At 40.7% G+C, this 27,583-nt stretch overlaps 1 protein-coding gene across 16 annotated transcripts in view; it reads left to right on the plus strand.

The window, feature by feature from the left end:
- ptprsa (protein tyrosine phosphatase receptor type Sa) overlaps positions 1 to 27,583 on the plus strand; it is a 242,357-nt gene that overhangs the window by 155,393 nt on the left and 59,381 nt on the right. For 7 of the 16 annotated variants that reach the window (XM_034213083.1, XM_034213086.1, XM_034213088.1 and 4 more), the window contains 7 exons: positions 572 to 589; positions 8,993 to 9,103; positions 11,448 to 11,459; positions 18,788 to 19,057; positions 19,663 to 20,244; positions 20,988 to 21,124; positions 21,231 to 21,375. In XM_034213083.1, the coding sequence (XP_034068974.1) occupies positions 572 to 589; positions 8,993 to 9,103; positions 11,448 to 11,459; positions 18,788 to 19,057; positions 19,663 to 20,244; positions 20,988 to 21,124; positions 21,231 to 21,375 (1,275 nt within the window). The remainder of the gene's footprint in view (positions 1 to 571; positions 590 to 8,992; positions 9,104 to 11,447; positions 11,460 to 18,787; positions 19,058 to 19,662; positions 20,245 to 20,987; positions 21,125 to 21,230; positions 21,376 to 27,583) is intronic. The other 9 variants (XM_034213089.1, XM_034213092.1, XM_034213093.1 and 6 more) reach the window with 3 other exon arrangements.

The raw sequence follows: 27,583 nt of genomic DNA on the forward strand, positions 1-27,583 counted from the left end.
CGACCTGTAGGATAAATAAGAACTAAATGATGTTAGATTTTACTTGTGGTTGCCGGAAGGTAAAGCCTGAAATTCTAGTTCACCAAAGATTTCCTCCCTCAGCAAGTTTGATTCATAGTAATGTAGACATCCGATAAAGAATATAAGCGCACATAACTTGTTTTACTGATGCTCAGTTAGTTGGTAAAAGTCAATGGAGCTTAGGGTCAAACCTCTCTTGATTGTTTTACCCTGAGTTGAGCCATTATAAATTGCATGCCAAGACCTTGAGCTTCTTCAGCTCTGCAGATGACGTCATATGTCTAAGGCAAGGTGTAGAATAAAAAAAAAAAACTCAATTAGGCACTGAAGTGGGCCAGCCATAGTCTAAAGCTTTTAATTCCTTTGTGATACCAGCAATTCGAGGTGTTATCGATACAAAAACATCTCTCAAAACCCTGTAAGAGATTACCTAATGGTTTGATAATCTAATTCCAAAGATCCACCTTCCAACCCAAATAACTCCTAACTACTACTAACATTAACTTTGAACTAAACTGATGTTGTGTCTTCATTTTTGTGTCTCCTCCAGAGGGTACCCCGATTCGAGGTAAGCTGTTTAACACAATAAAAAGAAAGGAAAAAAAACTTCAAAGTGCATTAAACCAGACATAATCACTCCTAACTACACCTAACTAACTAAACAGTGGCGATGTCATATGGGCTTTTCCTCTTTAAAAAAATACATACTTGTCTATGTCCACTAACATTCATCTGTGTTTGGGTTCTGTGTTCTCTGTACACTGTCTTGTGAGCGTGATCATATGTGTTTAACTTTTCTCATGCCACATGTCATCATTGATGTGTAAATGTTCCACCCCTGTGGGTGCTCTGTGTCTGTGACCTCCTATCTCCTCCACATCGTCAGTGTCACAAAACTGACGTGCAATTTAAATTGTGTTGCCGGCTTGTTAGGATACAGGATTGAGAAAGTTGTAGCAGGAGGTAGGGATGGTGAAGGGTATTAATAAACAGTCTGCTTTGTGCCTCATTTAAATAGTTTGGTCATGGACATGGAGCTGATGGGTGGGGGAAAGGTAATAGGATGTTGTTGGGTGGGCAACGTTGCTCTTTTTGTTGATAGGGCCTGGCTATTGAATACTTGCAACTAGCAACAATCTTTCTTCTTGTATGCTTTGATATCCTCCTTATCCTTCCATTCAACACCATAGTGAAACCACATTGTGTATGTGAATGCTTTCCAATCACTTCCATGAGCCTTCATGGTGTGTCTGAGAAAAAGCTGCCTTTCATCTATTTCCTTTTTCGCCATTTTACTATGCGTAACAACAATTTATAAAGGCAAGACTAGTGAAGATGCTGGTTTAGCATTTTCAAAAGAGGAAACACCGTTTTATCATACTTAAACAATTTCTTAAATTGATGAAGGATGAACAGGAGGATATCAAGGTGAAAATGGAATAAAAGAGTGTAAGCGTGGCTCCAATGAATCATATGATAGCTTAGTCCAATACTTCTTCCTCTCCACCTTTATTTTTTTACATTTCCCCGGACGGTTTAACTTCACTTGTAATCATCCACAAGGCTTTGCTGCTGAAGCACTCTCTCCCACTTCAGTGTCATTGCGGATTTATGTGTTTGTTGTAAAATGCTTTTGTTCCACAGGTTGAGCAGGTAAGTGAATAACTCAGTTTGCCCTGTTTTCATGGGGACAAGAGGAATGCTCATAGTTTAATGTTTCAGTTTTGTGCAGCAAAGGAGGTGATTGATTTGAATACAAAGCTCCTAGAGTACAGTTAGGGTTCTCCATCCTCAACCATCTCATACAAGCCACACGGGATAAATCTCAAACAGTCATGTTTTCAAAAATACTCATTTGAAGTAGATACATGAAATACAAATGTAGGAGAAATAATGAGTAGAAGGCGCTTGTTTATCTCAGGGATTCATAAAGTTATTCTCGCGAAATAGCGTCATAGCTTATTCCCAAAATATATAATGTAAAAAAAAATTAACTTACAAAGCCACCCAGGTGCTGGCCTAGAGGTAAGCGATAGGTAGAAAGGTTGCTGGACTCCCTACCTGCTTCATTACTGATTTCATGGGAGCGTTACAAGCCACCAGATGGGCACTGCCAACAATGGCGTCACACGTGGGGCCCCATGCTGCTGCGACCACAGCATAATGACCTTGGGTTCGTTGCAGAGTGTGCCCGAGTGACAGGATACAGAAGGAAAGGGAGAAAGAGAGATAAGGGCATTTACATACTTTGCTGCCGTGTATCCAAACTGGATGTTATCGCTTATTGTTATTGTTTAAACTGTAGATTCTCAACAGAAATCCTACATTTCCACACGTTTATACATGATGCGATAATGGTGATGTGAAAATACTAAACAGTGTTAAACTTGCTATTCATAGTTTGCTTGTTGTGTTCAACTCCAGCTGAGGTGTCATCGCCTGGAAAATGTTTCAATTGCCTAAAAGATATATTATTGTTTAATGAAAGTGATTTACTTTTGTTATGTTTTAGTAGAAATATATTTGTAACAGTTCCTTAATCATTGAGTGAGTTTAAGGTATTGTATCCTGCACACTTCTGTGCACGGCTGTGAGTTTAATTTATGTTTTGGAATGATTATCATTTTGACTGTGTAGCCACTTATACAGTAAGTTGCTAATTTGGGGTTTTAATTGCACTGTTGAGCAGTGTAGGGATGTGAGGATGGTGAGAAGATAGGGGAGGTGATAAGAAATAAGATACTTTGAGAAAGATGAATTAAAAATGAGAGTTAAAATGATGAAAAGAACAGTGTGCCACCGGCAAGCCTTAGTGGGCTGCAAAAAGAAGCAAAACTGAGGGAAATAAAGGGTGAGACTTGGCCAGCCATTTTGTTGATCGCCTAAACAAATCAATCAAGACCCGCTGGAGCACACTAATTGAATTACACAAATGGGACCGGAGGGGGGTACACATAGTGAAGCTGCTACAAAGCAACGACGGGGGTGGGTAGACCACTGCTTCAGGCACTTTCTGAAATTAATCATCCATCATTGCCCCTCCTTGCCTTTCTTTTAAATCCTCATCTGTCCTTCTGTTTTTCTCTGCTTGTATGTCTCTTCAAGTACTCCTCCCACTCTTCTCAGATTGTTTTGTTCTTTCTCTCTTCCTCTTATAAACAAGACCCTCTTTCCACCCCCTGTGTTCCCCTCAAAAACAAGATCGACATGGAGATTTTAATATGAATATTTAGTTGAAGAATTATGCGTTTTCTTAAATATTTCCTGTTAGTGTACTGCTGCAGAAAGGGCTTTGACACTCTGCAAATAACTGTTGTGGATTGAATGTAGTGAAGTATATTGAACTCTACTTACCTGTTTACTGAGGATCTGTTCTTAAATACTTCAATACAAGAATACCTTTTCCAGAATCTGAGTTGGCCTTCAGAAACATGTATTTTATGAACTCTGCCCAGGTAGTCTTCTTTGTTATCACACCTTGGCACCTCAGTGCTCCCCATCAGATCAGCCGGAGGCCTGCAGCACTGTTAACCAGGGCAGCTGCCACGGCTGGGACAAATGTTCCAGACCCCACTGCCCATTACAGCCTTATTTATGGAATGGATGAAGGCAGCGAACATACTGCAAGACAGTCATGGTAGCAGTGGAGACTGGAAGGTTGTGTGTGTTGGTGAGCCGGGAGGGTCACTTTGACTGAGATGGAGACTAATTGGTCCACATAGAAGTGTGGTCATTATCATCAGGGACTTTATTTTCCCCAGCTGCACCCACTCTGTTTTCTTCTCTTAAATCTTAATGATACAGCATACATCATGGAATAACCCAGCAAGAAGAAAATGGCCCATCTTTTCTCCTCTGACCCAGAAACCATGAATTATTACTCTGTAGGGGCAGTACTTGTTGGCGTTTATGGATGGTTGGTGTGGCCTGGAAGTGGTGGTCTCCTCTTATGTCCTTTTAAGTGTCCTTGTGCAAAATGTTGTGTAAGTCAGTGGTCAATCTCACAATTAAAGCTTAATCCTTACAATGTAAAGTAATACATACTCAAGTACTGCTGCACGTGTCATATTTGTACCCGCAATTAGGTGTTTTCTAACTATCTTTTAAACAGTAAGTCACAATATTTAAATGTGCAGTTATTATATTAAAGTTAAATGAGCCATGCTTTACCGAAGGAGTGGCAGACCGGGGTGGTGGTTCCCCTTTTTAAAAAGGGGGATCAGAGGGTGTGTGCCAATTACAGAGGCATCACACTACTCAGCCTCCCTGGGAAAGTTTACTCTAAGGTACTCGAAAGGAGGGTCAGGCCGATTGTCGAACCTCAGATTGAGGAGGAACAATGCGGATTCCGTCCTGGTCGTGGAACGACGGAACAGCTTTTTACTCTCGCAAGGATCCTGGAGGGGGCCTGGGAGTACGCTTATCCGGTCTACATGTGTTTTGTAGACTTGGAGAAGGCGTATGACCGAGTTCCCAGGGAGTTACTGTGGGAGGTGCTGCGGGAGTATGGGGTGAGGGGTCTCTACTCAGGGCCATCCAATCTCTGTACTCCCAAAGCGAGAGCTGTGTCCGGGTCCTCGGCAGTAAGTCGGACCCATTTCCGGTGAGGGTTGGCCTCCGCCAGGGCTGCGCTTTGTCACCAATCCTGTTTGTAATATACATGGATCGGATTTCGAGGCGTAGTCGTGGGGGAGGGGGTCTGCAGTTCGGTGGACTAAGGATTGCACCACTGCTTTTTGCAGATGATGTGGTTCTAATGGCTTCATTGGTCTGCGACCTTCAGCACTCACTGGATCGGTTCGCAACCGAGTGTGAAGCGGCTGGGATGAGGATCAGCACCTCCAAATCTGAGGCCATGGTTCTCAGCAGGAAACCGATGGACTGTCCACGGGAATGAGTCCTTACCCCAAGTGAAGGAGTTCAAGTATCTCGGGGTCTTGTTTTCGAGTGAGGGAACAATGGAGCGTGAGATGGGCCGGAGAATCGGAGCAGCGGGAGTGGTACTGCAGTCGCTTTACCGCACCGTTGTGACGAAAAGGGAGCTGAGCCAGAAGGCAAAGCTCTCTGTCTACCGGGCCATTTTCGTTCCTACCCTCACCTATGGTCATGAAGGATGGGTCATGACCGAAAGAACGAGATCGCGGATACAAGCGGCCGAGATGGGTTTTCTCCGCAGGGTGGCTGGTGTCTCCCTTAGGGATAAGGTGAGAAGTTCGGTCATCAGGGAGGGACTCAGAGTTGAGCCGCTCCTCCTTCGCGTCGAAAGGAGCCAGTTGAGGTGGTTCGGGCACCTAGTTAGGATGCCACCTGGGCGCCTCCCTAGGGAGGTGTTCCAGACACGTCCAGCTGGGAAGAGACCAAGGGGTAGACCTAGGTGGAGGGATTATATCTCTTCGCTGGCCTGGGAGCGCCTTGGGATCCCCCAGTCAGAGCTGGTTGATGTCGCCAGGGAAAAGAAAGTGTGGGGCTCTCTGCTGGAACTGCTACCCCCGCGACCCGACCACGGATAAGCGGGAGAAGATGGATGGATGGATGGAGCCATGCTTTTTGTCGACCATGCCATCTCTCTCTGAAGGCAGTATCTGTGGTATAAACTGTTTTTATGATTTATATGAAATCGGACAAAGAACTCATTTGGTGGTTTGCGATTGTGAAAAGACGTCATAGCTGAAGACAGGGAAGACTTGCTATTAGGCCTCATACAGGAATAACAAAGCCAGTCTTAATCAGTAAACACCTATTGTGTAAACAGACTTGGCACGTGTCTTTTATTGTGAAAGATAACTTTTATTTAATTTGTTGTGTTTTCTCCTTTCCTGATATAAGAAAATAAATGGCAATGGCCACTCAGAGTCTGGCTGGCAGGGTAAACTGAGCGGAATTATGCAAAACAGATATTAAGAAAAGACACAAGAAATTGGTAGAAATATGCCTGTGAGAAGGGGGTGTTTTGTTTGCTGCTGCTTGAGATAGGAGATCAAAGAGGGGCTTTTCGGAGCTCTTAGAGGTCTGTTGTCTTTAAAATACTAATATTACCGGGCTTTACAACTGACCTGTAATGGTCACAAAATAGAAATAAATGTTGTTCCCTTATATATGTGAGGAGATCATAAATGACATCAATGGAAATACATTAAATTGACCTCTTTATGGTTTTAAAAAGACAAAGCTTGGATTGGAGGAAAACATATGAGAACAGTGGAAATGATAAAGTGGACAGAAGAGATATGCTCCCACAGTGTGACACAACACATGTAATAACAGCGGGATATTGCATCTCTGCTATGTGTGAATCTGACGGAGAGAGGAGCATAAAGCATCTTAAAATAGAACAAAGTTGTGATTTCTCTGTTGCGCTCCCTCTTTCTCAATCTCCTACATTTTCTATCCCTCTCCTTCTGGACTTTTGTTCATCAAACATTTGTTCACGCAAATCTAATGAATTCAGTGTTTGCAGTTCAATACTTCAATATTGCTGTTGTCAGTGTTAATTCAGTAAGATACATTGTTACTCACCTTGATTTACAAGAGGTTTAGAAAAACGTCTTATCCCTCTTTTCTATTTTACATTTTTTAGACTAAAAAAGACAAGTTAAATTCAGAAAATAAGAAATATAAATTAATAAGAATACATCTCTATTACTCCTTTTCTCTCTCCTTTCTCTCCTTCTTGATTCTCCTGTGTTCAGCCAGCGGATAGAGTAAATGTGTTCCTCACAATCCACTAAATAATAGCTAGAATATGTAATGAAGCCAGTAGGGGCTTGGAGACAATAGATAATACCCCCTAATGAGGAAACTCCACCAAAGAATAAGAAGAATAGATGAAACTCCCTCAATTCCCCTAAAACACTGTCTTATTTCTCTCCATGCTCTGTCTTTAACCAGGAGGTACACTTCACAGCAGCCGCTGTTGGTCTTAATTGGCTCTCAATTAATGTTGCTTGGCTCATTATCTGTCACCCTCTGCATGTCTGTGGTTGAGTAATGATGACCTTCAGTTGACATATGTTAAATATTAATTTAAGTAAAATACATATGTAATTGTTGGAAGCATTTAGACTAGCAGACCTTGAACAGTTGATATTCAGAGTGATGAGATATGACATATGATAACAGAAAATGTCCTCTAATTTAGCTGTTTGGGATTGGTACAAAAAACAAGCTGTGGTCCACAACGAATCCTTCAACATTACTATTCATGAAGCTATGAAAAAATTGCAACCTCAACTTCCGCCTACCAAATATGTTATAATTTAGCACAGGGACTGAGGCTTACGAGCCTCTGGCAGAGCTTTCTGGAAGCGTCCACCCGGAGTTGAACTTCACACAGTCCTTACTCTGTGGTCTCCGTGGTGATGAGCAGTAGGTTTCTGAGCACATTCCAAGCCACCTGCCACCAGGCTGGCATTTGCTGTTCCAAGCACACATCAAACACATCCAAATCAGATTCCTGCCTAAACGCAGAGCAAGGACTCCACCACCTGCACTCTGCAGGTAGACATTATTATTTTGTTCATGAGCTATGTGCCAGGAACAGCTCCCTCTGGGGGTTGAGGATGATCTGAGCTGTAGAGGGAAATGAAGAGAAGGGCAAAACATAGACGAGCATAGATAGCTTCAGGTCGGTTTTCTTTTTCTAAGAGTAGATATCTTTGTTTTGACTCCAAGGTATAAAATACTCCTAGAGTATTAGGCTGTGGCAAAGGAGGAAGCGTGACTAATCTTTATAATTAAACACGATCGATGATCTCATTTGGGGCACAGCTGAAAAACGTTATTAGACCAATGTTCCAGAATAGTTGCTTTGTACAACATTGTGTTCACTTTGATTGCTTATGTGATGGAGTAGGTTATGGTATATTACAAAGCATCCTGGGTAGCGGCTGGCGTATTGATGCTTCCTGGCTAAACGCTAACGAGCGATGGTGCTGTGTTTGTCAGGGAGGCCTGGGCTGCAATCTGTCTGCTGAGCCAGCCAGAAGCCCTAATGATATCATCAGGAAGTGCCGTCAACAGCGCTCTAACGAGGAATGATCTGACGCCCATTGTTTCACCTCCCTCCTCTGTCCCCCACACCCCTCTCCACTGTTGTTGCTAAGCATTTATGTTGAGTTTATTTCACATACTATAGATACAATCCAAAATGTGATAATATATACAGTACGTTTTAAACACTGAAGACCGAAGGGGTTCTTATAAAGCTGTATACCCTTAAAGACTATTATGCGGCAGTGAATTGAAATAGTGAAGGAAATAAACAAATGTGACAAATTATAAATAAATAAAAACATGAATAACAAGTTAAAAAAGACTTTCAATTGCTAGTATATCAGTTCATGCGGGTACAAATATATTTTCTATCTCCCTATATGTTTACAATATATAATTTAAGATTTGAATTTCTCTTAGCATTTGTACCAATAGAATGAGCTGCTGCATTATGCACCATGCCAGTGTTCATTGAAACATGAACTATATGTCTGGATATTTTCCCATGACCCCTCTTTCTCCGACACACACAGACTCCCTTGGTGAGTACTATGCAAAGGGAAATTTGTTAGTCTTGCTCAGTGTACACCGTCTCAGTGCCCTTTCCCATTACCTTTCATCACACTTACATCATTACTAAGTCTTTACAGCATTTCTTTTTTGAAGAGATCCCACATTTAGTGTGACTGATTCAGTCCACATTGTGATTTATTTAATTCCCCTTCTTTTTTTTTCTATGGATGGCTGAGGCTGGAGAGGAACGCAGTTTATCATGGCAGTCCGCATTAGCATTGCAGAGAGAAAGAGTTGTTGACAAAATGGTCCTGAGAAATTGAGAATACCTTGTATTAAGAAGATTGTCTGCAACTTCATGCCCTGTCACTGACAAATTGACTAATCTCCTTTTTCTGCTTTCTTTCTTTCTCTCTTGTTCTATCTTTCTCCCCTCCCCTCTTGTTTTTCTTGTTGTTTTTCCCAGGTGCCTTGCAGATCGAGAACAGCGAGGAGACCGACCAGGGGAAGTACGAGTGCGTGGCGTCTAATATGGAAGGCGTGCGCTACTCGGCCCCTGCCAACCTTTATGTGCGAGGTAGGGAGCAACCCGGCCCCGAATACAGGCCAAAAAATACAAAGATCCACCCATTCTTACTAACAGTACAGCTCAGCTTTAAGGGGCATTACTGTTGAGCTTAACAAATGATAATTGCTTCCATTCTAGCCCAGCTATATTTGCACACAATGTATTTTGCAAAATAGCATTACCCGAGTAATATCAATCTTTTAATATTGCTACAATTGCCTGTCCACAAATGTAATTTTCATATGCACTGAAACTTCCAAATGTAAAACTATAATTGACCAACTAATGTTCTTCTCTGTGATGATGTTATGCTCCATTTTGTCTTTGAATGCCCTCCCCTACTCGCTTGGAAGGAAATGTGTAGCACAACAAGCCGTATGTCTTTACCCTATCCGTTGTAACGACGCCTGTTACCTCTTAATGTGTGCTCGACCAAATGTCTCCCACTCCGTCCAAGTTACGGTATCCAAAAAGAGTCGGAAAAGACTTCTTTTTGATTAGCTTTTTTCAGGTACAGGAGCATAACGGTAAGTCTGGATTTTGATTGTGGGGCAAGGTATTAATGGCCACCAATCAAAATCTCAACCCCCTTCTCCTCCAGATTTAGAGGAAGAAAGGATTCCCTTGTGGTGAATTAATGGAAAGGGACTCTTAACACAGTCAGCTGCTCTGTATTACAACACAATGCTCAGTTGCATAGATTATAAATAGTGCTCATCCTATTTTTTTATTCATGGTGTTCTGGAGCATAAATCCATAGTATTCCCCTGTTTCTGCTTTGGGGTATTATCTTTAAATCATTATACAGTCAGAAGTCATTTTGGCTGGCATGTTCCAGCAAAGTGAAGATATGAACAACAATCAGTCACAGGGAACGTTGAGTTTCACTGGAAACATGCAATGAAGACAAAAGCCTATCCCCTACCACTAATGCTAAATGACAATGAATCCCTGTTGAGGGAGTTCTGATAAATTGAAGCAGATGCATTTTCGACATGTTTTATTTATATTGTGCATATTAAATAAAGATGCCTCGGTATCTACTCAGTGTGTTCCCTCTGCTGTGTACTAAATAACTTTGTTCCCAATAAATAATTCACTAGCCTGACATTATAAAATGGGTCAGGGAGCTGCTTTTTCATTATTATTGCTATTATCATATCCTGTGAAGTAGCAGCATAGGGAAGACTCATTCTTTGAGCTGAGGAAGGTAAAAAATGGTTCATCAAGATGTGTGTCTCTCCTTGCCAGCATTCTTCCTTGAGGCTCATGCTGTCACCACTGTGAGGCATTGACACTTAACATGAAGTAGCAATCCACTTTTTCACGTACAGCATAGCAGAAGTTAGGAGGTTCACAGAACATTACAGTTAAGAGCACTACAGGAATCATTAAAAAACTATAATGGGAACTTTGTTGACACAGCAGTGGGTTATTTAGTTGTTCTTTTTGTCAAAAACACACAGCTATTCCCTGATATCATATCCAACAATTCATGCAAACTCCATGAACACTGGCTCCATCAGCATGCTTTATATAAACTACACAACGCTCATAATTAGTCAGGTACTTCCACAGTATGTAACACACTTGTTATGCCTTGATGGTGTCAACCTTTGTCTGTTTTCAGTTAACTTTTGTCAATCAATTCTGATACTTGATGTTGACTATGTTTTGTTCACAAAGCGAAATGCACTTGAGATTAGCAGCTGTGGTAGGGATCAATTTTCAGAAACAAAATAACAATCCTAAATTGTATCTGGGGCATACTTCATCAGGGAACAATTGAGTCTTCTTCCCAAACAGAAACTATAATGCCATTTGTACTGATTGGCTCCCGACAAAATTCACTGTTACTTTCTTAAACTGCAGCTGCTAATTTCAGCCCAAACTGTGTCTTTTTTCTTTTCTATCTCTCATTAGTTTTTCTTTATTTCTTTCTTTATTTTGTTTCCTTCTCTAACAAAGCAAATACAGCCACCACAGGAGCCTCTCCTTGTGGCTATAAGGAGCTTGTGCATTTTGAATTATGAGTATGGTACGCTTGATTTGACTCCAGTGGCGCCTCACTATTTTTTTCTTACCAGGCGACAGTGCAGCCACTGGAGTGTATCTGATTGTTTTGGTTCAAAGTTGATTTAAGGGGGAGGGGGGCCAGGCAAGTGTACTCTCTAGATGGGTGTCACTGATAGCAGGGTCAAGGGAAAGGGAGGAAAAAACGAGTTAAAGAAAAGGGAAATGTAGCTGCAGCTAAACACCTTGAGGTGGCTTTTTTTACTCTCTCTGTGTTTCCCCTATTTTTCTCTTCTCCTCATGTCATTGTGTTCTGCATCAACCCCTTTACATCCCTCAGAGCTTCGAGAAGGTTGGTGTGTTTTTTCTTTTTTACTTTTTTTAACCCTCATTTGAAAAAAAAAAAATCAACATGTTGAACATTTTTAGCTGTATTTGCCTATTGCAGAGCTCGATTCATTACTAATTTGAAGAAATACTAATCAGTTTATCCAAACTGCTAAATGATTATGAAAGAAATGTATCTTAATTTCGAGGAAGAAATGATGAAAGCAAACCTGATTAGCTCGGGTCTTGTTAAATTACCTTTATGTTTGCATTGTGGGGCCTTTTCTCGTTTTGCATCCTTTGGTATTGCTTCTGCACCTAAAGGCTTTCTTGCACGTGTTGTCATGGACACCCAGCACGTGGAAATAACAGAACTTGTTGCATGATGGGAGAATGTAACTGCGCTCGCATGCCTGTACAAAATCCCTTTGGCCGTGTTGGTCTTTTTCTTTCTGCATTCCTTGTGTGGTTTGTTCAATTGATTTCTTCTCTTCCCTTGGTTTCTCAACAAGTGTTTTCCCTGATACAACCTGATATTTTGCCTTTCCTTTATTTAGTATTTTTTTGTGTTGTGATTACCGTGTTGTGTTTGTGAGTTTTCCTTTGTTTCAGTTATTTTCCTGATCTTACTTTTCTGTTACAAAGTGTTTGTCTTTTCGTAGTTAATTTGTATGTGAGAGTTGTGTTTCTTTTTCACAATGATGCTGCTCTGCTTCTTGATTCTCGGAGTGCAAATGCAAATGCCGAATGAAATAATAAGTGTGTATACAGCCAGTCTTCCTGTCATCTTGTTTATAGCAATCATTGCTGAAAAAATTAGACCTGATTGGGCCTGATTGGGTTCCATGGTGATTTCAGGCAAGGCATTTACAGTGTCGTGTGGATCAATAACAATATAATGACTTCGACATCACGTTCGTTGTTGCTTAGCTGGTGCTCAGATATTTTTATTTTTAAATAGCTGTAGCTAGATGGGATTGGTTTCGTATATTGACTGCTGTTTGGGATCCCTTGCAGTAATGACACTCAATCATATTATAATGTATTATTTGAGACCCCTCCTTCTCTTAAACATACACACTCTGAATAAAATAGATGTGTAGGTTAACAAGACAAAAGTAATGGCGATCCTCTAACTGGACTTAAAGGATACACACTCATGTGTTCTGTTATGCATTTATACTGTAGTCATACAACAAACATGAGGAGAAAGTAATGCATGACTCTGAGTTTAATGCAAGCAGCTTTCTGATTATTTATATTGCAGTTGGCTTTGACCATCTCTTAAGGAGTTGTACGTTGTAAGTTGTACGGTAAATGTCAGCACCAACATGGACACCAGGCCTATCCAACTGAATCATATCTATACTGAATATCATGTCACCACCTGCAGTTATTGCCGGTAAATATTATGGCTCCAGTATTCTTATGAGTACTTCAGATAGATATTTTTTTAAAGGAGCCATTGTTTTTGGCTATTATACACATGGCTCAACAACACTGCACATATTAGGCATATCATACATTTAGGTAGATAGATTAGACAATTTCATCCCTATAATTCTCCTCTAAGAGTGGGAGTCTTTTTATCAGTGCCTCATTTGTCTTATTTGATCTCTGTATCTGATATCTGATAGCTTTATTGGTAATGACTACTGTCCCAATGCCAAAAACAACAACAGTTCCCATAGCCATTTTGCTTTGTAAGAGTTAGTCACACTAACCAAAATGAGATCCCATGATAGATTTATTTCACTTGCTCCAGCCACATCATTCATCCATAAAGAGAGTCATTAGACAAATATATATAATCATCCCTTCTAAAATAGCAGTTATCTCAGACAAAAAAGCGGGTTTCAATTCCAACCCCTGTAAGCACCAATTGGTTATCCAAAGATCTTCTATCAGTAAGTGTAGCAGTTGAGTCTGTAAAGAAACGCCAATCAATAATCTGTCATTCCGGCCCTCTACATAATAATGTCCACAAAACACGGCACAATCCCATTGTAGGATACTGAGAATAATGAAAGCCTGAAAATGTCTATATTTAAATGATAAATTCTAAGAATAACACTGATGCAGAAAGACTGTGCTGTGACGTACGCATGTGCATGTTTGCCCTCCTTCAATAGTATCTGCCTGACTTTGAATGTGCTTGCATGTCCTGCTCTGCATTTGTGTGTAACGTTGGGAAAGAAAGCTAGATTACACCTTATGTTCTCACTGGCCAAAGCAAAATCCTGCCATCTCTATTAGATGTTTGTCTCAAGGAGTCCTGAAGTTATTGGTCACCTTCAAAACGTTTCTCGTTGCTATCAGAAGTGCATTTAGTTTCCATCCAAAACAAAGTTTTCCTCACCTGTTTTATAATACAAATATGAATACACTCCCTTTCTCAATCTGACTTATAATAATCACTGAAGGGATCACTACAGTGAGTAGACATGGCATCTACATGTAAGACAATAGAAAATGTTATACACTCTAAAATCCCCTAAATCCGCTGCTTGCTATCATTAGCTACCCCTGCCAAGATTCCCAACCATTTCCTTTAGGTAATCATTTCCATTTTGATGAGCCACGGATAGTGACTTTTTAACATTGGCGCAGCCGAGGTATGTTAATGCGGGCCGCCCCCCTGCGGCTTATATGTAAATGCTGCGGGCCTCACCCAGCAAGTGTGACTAAAGGATCTCCATACTGCACCTGTATCCTCAGGCAGCAAGAGGGTGTAATCTCAGCTTCAAGGTGACACTAAAGGCTGCACATTATTTTGGCTTCCCCCTTCATTTTGGGGCAGCAAAAACTGCCTCACCAAAATGGCCGATAATGTCCACCTTCTGACCTCTGTTTTTTGGCACAAATCCCTCCACAACACAGCCCACTATAAGAGTTAGTGCAGTACTCTGGCGTTCTCTCTCGACTGCTTTTCACCTCGTCCAATGTAAGGCTTCTTGTCTTTTTCTCCACATTGGGGCTTGAAACAAGATTTTAAGTAGTCCAAATGAAAGGTATATGTTTGTTTTACTATCTCTCCATTCCAAATGGTCCGGCTGGGCTCCTGGTCTCTATGAAATAGGAGCCTGTCTATGCAATTGGGATTCTTTATTTTCTTTGTTTCACTAGCTTTTCATGTCAAGGGTAGGATAGTAGAGGTGCCACTCGCACACATACACACATGTTTAGTTAGCTAACATGACCATTGACATGTGCGTTACCTACGGGCCTACATAATCATAGTTTAAGTACTCATTGCATGTGATACTGACATTTATACACAGATTAGGTTGTTCTCCTAGTTTCTACAGGGTTTTAACATTGATTGTTGTCTCTTCCAAAATAGAGCTTAATTTACTGTAGCATCAACTGACCTTGAGCTCTTGATCTTCTGTTGTAACCAGACTATGTATTTGTGTCAGACACACTTTGCATGCTGTTGAAAGGTGGATTCCCCCCAATCCTCCATAATCTGCGAGTACCCCAGTGCCATGAAAACATTAAGAACGTTTTTTTTTTTGTGATCCTTAGGCAGTCATTTTGCAGAAGGTTAGTGTTAGTCACCTCTTTGCCCTGACAGTGTAGGTGCACAAAGGTGAACAGAAAGATCTTCCTGTGGGGAAACCCCTTTACTCAGTTGCTTCAGCTTGTAGGTAACTGGCTGACCTGAGCTCATGGGAGAGAAGTGCACAATCAGACACACTTTTTTGGACATTTCCCCTTAAAAGAAAAAGCACATGTCTGCCCTATTTAGTTTCCACCATTCTTTTGGATTGGAACCACATTTCAAGCAGAGACAAATCATAGCGAAAAACATCTAATGGTAATGATGCATAACTTTTTGTCCAACACAGCTGCACTCAGCACGCTGTAATGTCTATGCTTGAACTTAGTTATTTTTCTGTCGACTTGTTCGGTTTGATTTACTCCCTTTTATTTAAATGTATTGTGTGTGTCTGGAACAATGCTACATTTTGGAATGAATGGCATGCTTGGATGGGCTTGGGTGACTTTTTTTTATTGTATTGGTTCTGCCTAAGTAGACCTGTATATGTCACTCATGCCATAGCCACACCCATGCATGTCTGTCTGAGGAATGGGCTGCCTTTTCACCTTTGTTGTTAAGTAAGGCATCTTTTTGGACACATTACAACACAGTGATAATATTTGATGTCCTTTTTTGGCCTTTTTTCCACTTCATCATGTTTTGGAATAACTCCTATTTATATAATCATACTTGTCATAAAGACACAAAGCATAATATCTTAACCAAAAGGTAATGCAACCCATTCAATTGAATTGTATAATTTTTATAGTCAGATCAGGGAAGAACAGATTCTTAGTTACTATTTCAAAGGATCTTTTGTAGCCGTGTTTTGATTCTAATTTATGGAAATTTGACATTTTTCAAGGACAGAATACTCAACCATTGGTTCTTGGTACATGTTTTGCCAAATCAGTGTGGGAGTTTGTGTACCACAAAAGAGCATTTTCTCAAAGGTCAACGATGAAGTTTTTGCTCTCTAGCTTAGGTCATGTCTTGCCCAAGGTAGAAACATAATTGACATTATCAGTGAATTACAGGACTTAGATAATGAATGTAAAGTACTAGAGAGAAGGACACATTAAAAGCCTAACAGTGGCTGCAGAAGGTCTCCATCCATTTTTGATTCTCTTTTAACTATAACTTTTAATGTTTACTATGGATATGGCTGATACAATCCAGCAACAGTAGATACATTTTGACCATTTGGATATTGCACATAATGCTAGCTTTCATTAGATTACTAACCTATTTGGCAATGCTATATATATTTGAGTGATTGTTTTTCCTCGGTGCTCAGGTCAGAAAATGGCAGTTCTCTGGTTAATATCCCCGTGTTTGTAGGTGATAAGTGTCCCATGCAACGATCATATGAATCCCATTTGGATCGACACGGTATATTTTGGAATGCTACCTATCCTACCTCTCAGTCTCCCCCCGAATCTCCCCCTTAATCCCCACACACACCTCACATCCCCCACCCAAAAACTTCCCAAGTGACATTTGCATTGAGGTGTAATGTTTAAGGTGGGATGGAGGGGAGGTATACTTTATTCTTGATTTGAAGCCCCAGTGTGTGAGACCTCAAAAACCCACTTTGAGCCATGGTCTATTGTTTTTTTTATTTGTTTTTAAAATCACAGTCTCCCTTTTCTATCCTTCACTTATGCCCTCTTCCTCCTTCCCTTTCTAAGACAATCAAACCCCTTCCCCTTTGCGTACTGTACAGTATGTCTGCGTGCCCATACGTCATGTCTGTCTGCCCGTCTCCCTCTGTCTTCTTGTCTGCTGTCTTGCTGCTTGAGTCTGTTTTGTTCTGCCTCGTGTCCTGTCTCTCGTGTCCTGTCTCTCGTGTCCTGTCTCTCGTGTCCTGTCTTTCCTGTCTTGTCTATCTGTCTGTCTCTTAGTCAGCTCTTCCATTTAGTTGATCATTTTTTACTTCCACATTGGCACTACATTGCTTCTCTCTCTTTGATCTACTGCATCCCAACAAACATTTTGACATTAAATAGATGTAGATACTTTGGTGTTAGTGTGTGTTAGACCATAGTTGTTGTCTGTATCTTTTTTGGTTGAATTTATAACTCAAATGTTTATTAAGTTGTTTTTTTGTCCATATTGGCTTAATATATATTTTTTTTATTGTAACAAAAAATATTTTGCATTAGACTATTAGCAAAATGGGCAATTATCCAACACATTGTGGCGCTTAGGCAAAGCAAACAATAAGATTGCTCAGTCAGTGTTGAACATGGTCACCTCTTGAATGATATATTTGTCAAGTGCTTGCTGGGATGCCTCTCATGAACACTGTGTTTTTGCTAACTCATACTCTTTCACTTTCTAACTCTTGCATACTGTACACACGCACTCATGCCTATACCAACGCAGAAAATATATACATCTATGTATATACACATATACACACATTTAATGACAGTACCTTTCACGCCCTTCCAATGTGTCTCAGACTCATTTTCAACCTCCTCCACTCAACTCCTATTCATGAGTTTTGAGGTCCTCCCTGTCCCTCTCTTAGCTGCCATTCTGCCCTAATACATTTACCTTTCTATTTCCCTTTCCCTCGAACTCTCTTTCTTGTCCTCTGGATTTCTACAACCTGTTGATCCAGTTCTGTTTCTTGACTCCAACACTCTGTGATTGTAGATTCTCTAGCTACAACTACCAGTTATTTTCTATGTATTTCTAGGCACATACCTTGTTCTGCAATACGTATTTTGTGTTAACTGGGACTGCGATGTGACAATGTGCCACCATCACATTTTGTCACATTTGCTGAAGAAAAACAAAGCATTGAAGTGGGTTACCCACCCTTCACCCTCCTCCAAACCTTCCCCTCTCTTTTTTCTTCCTCTGACACTCTTTGTTCCTCTCCTCAGAAACTTTATCCTCTGTCTTGTATTTCTTCTTTCCTCTCCAATCGTCTTTTGTCTGGGCATGCTAGCGACCCTTCAGTTATATTCCTCTATGCATTTTACCTCAATTTTTATATCTGATTTTGTTATCATTTACTTCTTAATTTACCTCGGTCTATTTATGCATGCTGTCTGTGAAACTGATAGCTGCATCTATCAATGGAACCGTGTCAGATCTTAATAAGGCTTTGTCCAGTGGATCTACCCTAAACCACAAAAATCTGATTAAAGTTTCTCATCTTTAAGATATCTAGGTAGAAAGACAGGTGTCAAGTGCAAACTTATGCTGGAATGTGTTTAGAGGTCTAGAAGAGATGGTCAGAGCCCAGTAACCCTACACTTCCTGTGCTACGGGAGAAGCCTGTGATGGCCTATATCCTGTTTGGCATGTGTGCCTGAGAGGACAGGAAGTTCCAGGTTGCCATGGTGGCTTTATGTGATAGCATTATCACATGGCCTTTACTACACACCTTCATACTTCGTGATCAGGTTATGCTGTAGTTGTATGTATTAGCAGTTCAGTTTCAAAGATGAGAAACTCATAATAGATTTTTGTGACTTTAATTGTGCTGTGATGGGTCAAATATTGGTCAATGGAACCTTGTTGCTATGAATCGTTGCTTTATTGTTAATCTACTTTGTTGTTGAAGCAGTTCTGTTAGTTTAGTTCTTTCTCATTTGTATATTATTTATGTTTTGAAAAGTCTACTTCTTTTATTTTGTGTTTCAGTTCACATGTACCATGTTGAACCTTTTGTGTTAAATATTTCCTTGAGAAGGGTCCATTTTCAACGGCCTCTCTTGTTACCTCTCTCTTTTTTTTGACTCCCTTGCCCTTTTTTGTCATCCTCTCCCCTTCCTCATGCCTTCTCCCAGTCCGGCGGGTTCCTCCTCGCTTCTCCATTCCACCAACGAGTCAGGAAATTATGCCAGGTGGCAGTGTGAACATAACATGTGTGGCGGTAGGGTCGCCCATGCCTTACGTCAAGTGGATGCTGAACACAGAGGATTTGACACCGGAGGACGAGATGCCAGTGGGCAGGAATGTTCTCGAACTGAGCAGCGTCCGTGAGTCAGCCAACTACACCTGCGTGGCTATGAGCAGCCTCGGCATCATTGAAGCTGTGGCGCAGATCACTGTCAAATGTAAGAGAAAACTGTGCTTGTGAAGAGTTGTATAAACAAATATTATCTGCATTTAAGTCTTAAATAATGTACAGAAAAGTGCAGTTATAATGTGAACACTAGAAAAACAAATGGGACAAGAGTGTGTTTTATTAGATGCATTCTGGTGTCCATCTGCAGCCTGTTTGTAGTCCAAGTATTATTGACTCATCACATTTGAGTGGACTTGGTTGTTGCATTTAAACAATCTGTGTGAAGAGAAGTTTTTTTATACGCATATTTAGATATATGTTTATAGAGATTAGCCATAGAGGTTATAGAGGTTGTTTCCTCCAACGGCATTCCCGCAACTCAAGTTAACCTTTGAACTGTTAACGTTGTGATTATCTTGAAATGTGCTGGCTTCATCGGAATCCCCTAAAATATTTGGCCATTGCCCCCAGAGGCTAAATAGAGTAAGTACAATAGCCGACTGTATCAAGATTGAAACATGTATTGGTGTTATACAATTTGAACATTCTGAAGGAAATAGCCAGTTATCAGTTTTTGCTACAAAGTTCTTTGATCAGTTCATATCTTGAAAAATGACTGTTTTCTCTTCCCGTCCTGTTTTGTCACCATAACAGCTCTTCCCAAGCCTCCAGGTACCCCCGTGGTTACTGAAACCACTGCCACCAGTGTGACCATCACCTGGGACTCAGGCAACCCAGACCCAGTGACTTACTATATCATCCAGTATAGGGCCAAGTCCCCAGATAGCAAGTATGAGACTGTGGACGACATCACCACTACACGTTACAGCATTGGGGGCCTCTATCCCAACACAGAGTATGAAATCCGTGTCTCAGCTGTCAACACAATCGGCCAGGGTCCTCCCAGTGAACCAGTAGAAACTCGGACTGGTGAACAGGCCCCTGCCAGTCCCCCACGGAACATCCAGGCACAGATTATATCCCAAAACACCATGATGGTTCGCTGGGAAGAGCCTGAGGAGCCCAATGGGCAGATCAAGGGCTATCGCGTTTATTACACAATGGACGACTCCCAACCCATGAGCCTTTGGCAGATCCACAATGTCCAGGACAGCGTTCTCACCACTATCCAGAGTCTGGTTCCTCAAGAGACATACACAATAAAAGTCCTAGCATTCACTTCTGTAGGAGACGGACCCTTCTCGGAGCCCATCCATGTCAAAGTACTGCAAGGAGGTAAGAATAGGAAAACTGATTTTTAGTTTAAACTTGGCAAAGTATTTTTACTTTCATTGCTGTCTGAATTTTATACTTGGCAATATTGCATACAATAGTCACCTGTAAGATGTACAAACAAGTTGTTAAGTAGGTTTGAAATGAGTTAAACAGAAACTAGTGAAAGCTGCATTTGTTTGCATGCCTTCTGCTGGAGGAGAAGACTTTGACAGCCAATGAAGAACATCCTCAGCTGTTTTTGTGCATCAGCAGCACAGTTTCTGAAACTTTAAACAGAATGTGCCTGCTGCCAAAGAGACAAGTTTTCACCCCTGCTGTGCAAGGTTCACCCACACATCTGCGGCCTCTGCAAATTATGACAAAAGTATGTTTGATCATGGCAGTCTGAAAAAAAACAACCGCATTTCAGAAATGAGAAAAAATCTGAGAACTCACCAGGAGCAGTTTCTGAGCTGAGCAAAATCACTCCATCCATGCTAGGGCAAGGAGGCACGTCCATTTCAGAGACTCCACCATAAGCAGATTGCTAATCTAATCTTCCTCCATTTTATACCAAATATCATGATATTCATTGTGGTAGTGTGTAGAAATCTATGAACAGGAAGAAGTACTCAATTGTACACATTCTTAACACCCTATTTTTAATGGTAGTTTGGCTGTATCAAAGTGTACAGTATAATTCATTCCTATCTCTTTACAAATGTCTAGTAATACATCCTTCAACGTCCTGCTATGTTCTTCAGTTCCAGGTCAACCATCCAAATTTCAGGTTGGTGCTGTGTCCGATACCAGCATTGAACTGACCTGGGAAGCAGCCTATGAGAAAGAAGGAATTGTAAACTATGAACTTCGCTACAGGGAAGGCCGCTTTGGGACCCAGGTAAGAATTACATTTTCTTTTCTTTTTTCAATACTTTTCGCACTGACAGATGTACATCATCCTTTCATGATCTAACATTGTCAATAACATTGCTCTCGCTCAATAGATGAAGAAAACATTTGGGCCCGCATCTTCATATGTTGTGGGAAATCTCCGCCCAAACACTGAGTACCACTTCTCCATGGCAGCCATCTCTAACAAAGGCATTGGAGCCTTCACCAATGAAATAACACAGAAGACCTTGCAAGCCAGTATGTAGCCCTTTATTTGGTTTTCTCTCATCTTCTCTGTGTGTTGGCTAACAAGCATTTTCTCCAGGAAAGCAGTACAATTATTTTATGCCTTGTTTGAAGTGAATTCTAATGAGGTTATGTGCGCATTTTCTTTTACTAGAGATTGTCAATGGTATTTCCTGTGATGTCAACGGCACCATCCCCTTTGAACTATGAATGTGTTATCTTGGACATGATCAGGGTTCAAAGCTGATTCAGAAATTGAACTACATAACAAGCTGACTTAACTAATGTGTCATTGACTTCATTCTAAAACATGTTGTTTTTGCATCTTGATTATGTTAACATATTAACATATTAGTATGATAACTTATGTAGACCAACATTTACGTTTTTTGGTGATTCAAGGTTAAAATTAGGCTACAAATGGCTAAAGTCACTTTTTTAGTTTTTTACAACCTTTTCATTTTAGAATTACCTTATTTTATAAGGTGACTCTAGTGCCAACAATGCATGAGTGTAAATGAATTCTACGTACACTTACAATTGTGGCCGTTTATTTTTACCCCTTTCACATTTATTCATATTTGCTTTTCCTTTGTCAACAGCAAGTGCACTTTCTTCCGTGTGACAGAGACACAAAAAATGTCAGCTCTCTTCTGTGACCGCCAAGGCTCTCATATGAACTGTATTCAAATTGGAGATGGGGAATTTGCTGTTGAGTTTACTCATTAAAGAAAAACACAATCAGCAGTCACCAAAATACTTGCATGCCAACTTCCTGAATGTATTCCAATATATCAGTTCTGCCCTGATTATTTTATTTAACAGATGGCAGGAACACAACTAAATTATTTAAAACCACCCTGCTAAAAATAACATTAGTGATATAATAACTTGCAGTAGTGCACGCTGTGGGGAAAGAAAATACACACAGCTTATCCAATCAAATATCCAATAGTAGCCAAGGAACTGTGGGGATGACAGGGTATGAAATTAATGTATTTTGGGTTTACACAGCACACAAAGATGAACAATGACATTGTGTATTGACATTTAATTAGGGTTGGGAACCGAAACTCAGTTCCAGATGAGAACCGATAAGAAAATGCCGGGTACCGGGTACCCATACAAAATACACAATTTCGGTTCTGCTTAACGGTTCCTAAACGCGGTAGACCCTGTATTCCAGCGGGTCCGTCTGCACCGCGGTGCTGCGGTGACCCGGTGGAATACAGGGCGGACCTGGAGAATCACAGAACGGCCGGTCGTCAGCGGGCCGTTGACGGCCGGCTCGGTACGCTGACGGCCGGCACCGCCCTTCATTTTTTTAAACGGCATCATATAAATTGCGCTGACAGGCGACAGAGGTCCACAGTTGCCCCGCAGCGAGGCTCCCCCCGCCCTCCCGTAGACAGTTCACGAGCTCAGTCACTTCATAACACCAAAGATAGGTCGCGGTAAACGCTCTGAAGTGAGGCTCCACTACACTAACAAATAAAAATAAAAGGCAAAGTGTAATGCCTGTTAATAGCTTGCCACAGGCATAGCTCAGTTAAAATAAAGCACAGCTATTGTGCAATACATTTGTATTGCATGTATATTTTTTAGTAACAATTTCAGTTAAAGCTTTTAAGAATAAATATATTTTTGTTATCTAAACGTTTGACCTCTTTATTTTACAATTTTGGAATCGAAACGGGGAATCGATAAGAACCGGAATCGATAAGCAGAACCGGAATCGAAATCGGAATCGATACATTTCAAACGATACCCATCCCTACATTTAATGCATTAATGGTACAGAGCCGTGAAAATGCAGCCAGGTTTAGGGGATTAGTTGCTGCACTGAGGTTGTTATTGTGGATCCTGCAGATACAGAATATATAAAGGCAGGGATTAAAGATAAATGCATACATTTATTGTGGGAGTGGCTGTCTTTACTGTAAATAAATTGGCAAGGACCTTTACTGAGACATAGGAGAGCCATGGCGGTGGGAGTAGACCTCTTTTAACACATTTTCTGTTTCTACCAGTGCAACTTGTTGGATGTACCCCCACATCCGGCTGTGGGGGCTTTGGAACAACCACTTCACAGTTCTTTTTGGTACTGCTGGGCAGCAGGGCTACACAGTGCAGAGTCACTGAGGAGAGCGCCAGTTGCATGTGACATTCAATCCTGCCCACTGGCGTAGCTGTTGAGAAACTATCACTGCACTGTTGATCTTTGATCATTCTAAGCATGAGAATAATTTTCTGTTCATTCAGTACCATTCTTGTCTTGGCGTCTCTCGAGTGTGTGTGCACATCTTCACCTGTGGATGTGTGTTTGTGATTTCCTTACCTCTGTTTTTGCATTTGTTCTTGACTGGTAAACCACAAGCTGATTGGATTGGATACACTCCTCTCTTCCTCTCACATCACACTATTCCAGCTGTGTTTCTCTATTTTCCACCTGTTCCCCTGTACAATGGAACAAAAGCTCTCCTTGGAATGGCTTGACATCTCCTTTCTCACTTTGTGTCCTCCTCCTTTTATGTTGAGTTTTTTGAAAAATAATATGTGGGTTGGATTTTTTTTTTTTCTGTTACTTTCGGGGTTATTCAAAATAATAGCGGTTTGACATCATTCCAAACTGTAGCTTGCTGCTATTTTCATGCCCAAGTCAGGTTCTTGCATGAACCCAAGTCCACGACAGACACAGGCAACTACACTGAAGGCAGAGCAGACAAAACAATACCTTTGCCCCCAACAAAGAAGTCAAACTGATGGCTTTTTTCAAGTCTCGAGACAAGGGGCTCCTCCGTCAAAATATATCACAAGTTTATTTTGCAAATGGGATACACATCCATTGGTTTGTCATTTCTGAGGTCAGAAAAGTCCCATACAAAGTAAGACAAAGGAAAATATTTCCCACAACACAAAAAAAAACTTGATCTGTTGGATCCGTTGAGGTAAGTGATTGCGTGGTTAAGGGATTCAGTCTGCCCATAACCTTAAAGACCTTTACATATTCATTAATCCAACTGTTGTTTTTTTTCTGAAACACTAACAGAAAATTGAATGCATAGAGTAAGCATTCCTAATGACACGGTTAAATATTAAACTGACTTGTCTGCTGTTTTGCTTGTCTTACAGGTCAGGAATAGCAGCATGTTTATGTATCCAAGTCAATAAAGATATTGTGACATATATAGCTTAAATGGAGTGTCTACAGTGCAGTAAAACAGTTTAAACTGTCAGCCTTTTGGAAAGACACCAGAAGAAAATCACGTTATTTATGTAATAAAAAGGAGCCTGTAGGCCACACATGGACACACATGTTAACAGAAACACAATGTCCTTAGGTCAAAAAATAAACTGTAGTGTCTGGGGTACCATAAGCCCATACAATACACCAACAAAAGTAAAACACACAGCATTAAATACAAATGATTATTTTAATCAAATCAGACAACAGAGAAATGACTGCACACAATTTTGACATTGTTTTATTGGCTTTTTGCTTTGTTGGGGCCATTTTCTCCTTGCAGCCTTCCAGAACCTTTTTAAGCTGAATTTGAACCCAATGCTTATCAAGCAGACTGAAACCCTTTTCCACTAAGTAAAAAGTAAGCCAGACAACATGATGTGCTTTATGTTTGCTTTATTGTCCATTATTTGTGGTACAAAATGTGTGCAGTTTGTTGAAGTGCTCAGTCCAAGCAGCATTACCAGGGGCTTTTGTCATGGGGACTACTCTGTCACAAACTCGTAAAAAGTTACTGCCATAAAAAAAATGCTTATTTACTCCAACGTGAGTGCACCAAGTATCTTCTCAAATTAAAGATCTCCACAACTATTCTATTGGTCTTTCAATCAATAATCCAGCAGGCTGAAACCAATTCACGAGTTTATTACTGGCAACAGTAGCCCTCATTCAGAAGCAAGGCCTCTTTTGGTATGCTGCCATAATAAGACCAGTTTGAGAAAACACATTTGTGAGACTGTTCAGACGTGGCCGGAGTGTGTCCACAACCCGAGAGCTGGGAGGGCTCCCCCCATTCTTCGAGCTGTAACCCAGTTGCAAGCCATTTGGACCTACGATGGACCCTGGGAGTGGGTGTTAGGGGACTGCACGGCCCTAGAGTGTCAGATAAGAATCCCATTTCATAGCATCAGAATTAATTTCATGCTTTGCGATCAGCCAAGCCCCTGGATTGTCAGGCTTTGTTACACATTTAGATTATACCTAGAACCTGCCAGTAGCCAGTCATCTATCTCTCAAATTAAAGTGGCAGATTCGTAATCCTCTGTATTTAGCCAAACAAGCAGTTTAACCCGCCCACTTACTGTAATTGTGGGTGGTTTTTTAGAAATATTGGAAATGTTGTGTGAGCCACAGCATGGCCATTTGGCACCGGGGGGATTAATTCCATAATGATCTATGAACATCCTGTCATCCAAGGCTTCTAATGAAAAAACGTTTCAAATGCACACATGTGCTTATACTACGATAGCAAAAAGCATTGGCATACTGCGTCATTTAAGATTTAGTGTGTTTGTTATTCATATCCACTAAGTATGTTGCATTTTCTTATGTCATAATGATTAGGTACATTACAGATTGTATATCAAGAGCTCTTAGTCATATCACAACAGACCAACATCAAAGTGAAGAAAATGAATGCAGACATGATTTATTATTCGTCAAATAGCATTTGGGAAACTCTTTCTGGGAAGCTTCAAAAGAACCTCAAGTGAGTTTCTTCTTTTGTGGTTGTATAGTTCTTCTATCCATAATCCCAACACTGGCCTTCATGGGATATGCACTTTATTAAAGCTTTGCCTCAGCTAGTCTTAAACCCTTATCAGGCATGAGGATGCCTGTGCACTGTGATAGCCTGGCCCCTGTAAGATTCTCAGCCTTTTTCGCACCACAAAGATTGAGAACTGAGCAATCATTCTTGACGTGGAGAGTTTGCAAATACAATATGAGCGGAGGAAAGAAGCTGAAAGGCTCAGAATCCAGTAAGACCGTAAGTAAATAAGCCCATTGGACACAGAGAAGGGTTTGGGAACTGTGGCTGAGGTCCTGCCCTATTTGTTGTGTGCTGGAACATGCCGTCCTCACTGGGAGGAGTCTTTAATGATAGTCAGATCCCTTGTTTATGTTCATTTTGTTGCTCCTGCCTAAAATTACACTGCAGTCAAAGCACTGTAGTTAAACTTTTATGAAGTCAGAAATACACGCTTACCATCTTTCTTGCTCTATTCTTGTGTGTTAGCATTCTCCAAATGACAGTACGATTTATGGACATTCATAGGCAGCAGGCTATGAAATGGGATATATTTAAACACATTTTTAACACGGAAGGTTGTCAGTGTACAAAGTGCAGAAGAAAAGAATATCTTGGGAGTGAGTTTTCCCATTATGGCTTCCCCTCTCACAGTCTTGTGGACGCTCCGGCCCAAAGATACATGAGTATTAAACAGCCCTCGCTACAGCACAGAGCCAGCTCTCTCCCTCTCAATAACCCACAAATGTCTCCAAAACAACCTCTAAATGAGACAAAATTAAAGGTATTATTGATTGATTTAAAACTGGGATGATTTTCAACATTTCTGGCTTGAGAGGAAGAGTGTTGCTGTTCACTGGCTATAGAGTAAGCACGCTCTGTAGTCAGGTGCTGGTGGTAAGAAAGTCTTAAACATGTAGTATTTGTGGGAGTCAGGTACGTATAATGCAAACAATGCCTGTAATTTATTTGTGTTTGTTGGTGGTTGTTTGTTTTTTTAAGTATAATGTTATTATTTTTAGTTTATGCTGAGTATCTTGTTTTTTCATGTTTTTTTCATGAGTTGTCATTTTGAACCTTAACTGTTGTTGTGGTTCTTTCTTTCGAGTCACCTGGGTTACAGAGAAATTCATTTCCCAGTACCCTCCTTTAGTTCATCATTCATTTCTTTAGCTTTTCTTTTGGAATGACAATATGCTGCTTGTTTCCATGGGTTTTATTTGATTTCTGTTTTCTGAGTTGCTATGTGTGGAATGCTTTTTTCCGATGGTACTTCATTGTGTTTTTGTTTACTGTGCTATTTTTACCTTTCATAACAGAGAAAAAATGTAATAATGAACTGGGGTTGTCACACCAAGATGGAGGGAATATTTTCTCACACAAAAATTAGAGGGATAAAGGAAACCCGACTTGGATAGAAATATGTTCATACATGTCCTTTTATCCGT

The sequence above is a fragment of the Gymnodraco acuticeps genome, unplaced genomic scaffold (genome assembly GCF_902827175.1).
Source record: "Gymnodraco acuticeps unplaced genomic scaffold, fGymAcu1.1, whole genome shotgun sequence".
NCBI classification, from domain to species: Eukaryota; Metazoa; Chordata; class Actinopteri; order Perciformes; family Bathydraconidae; genus Gymnodraco; species Gymnodraco acuticeps.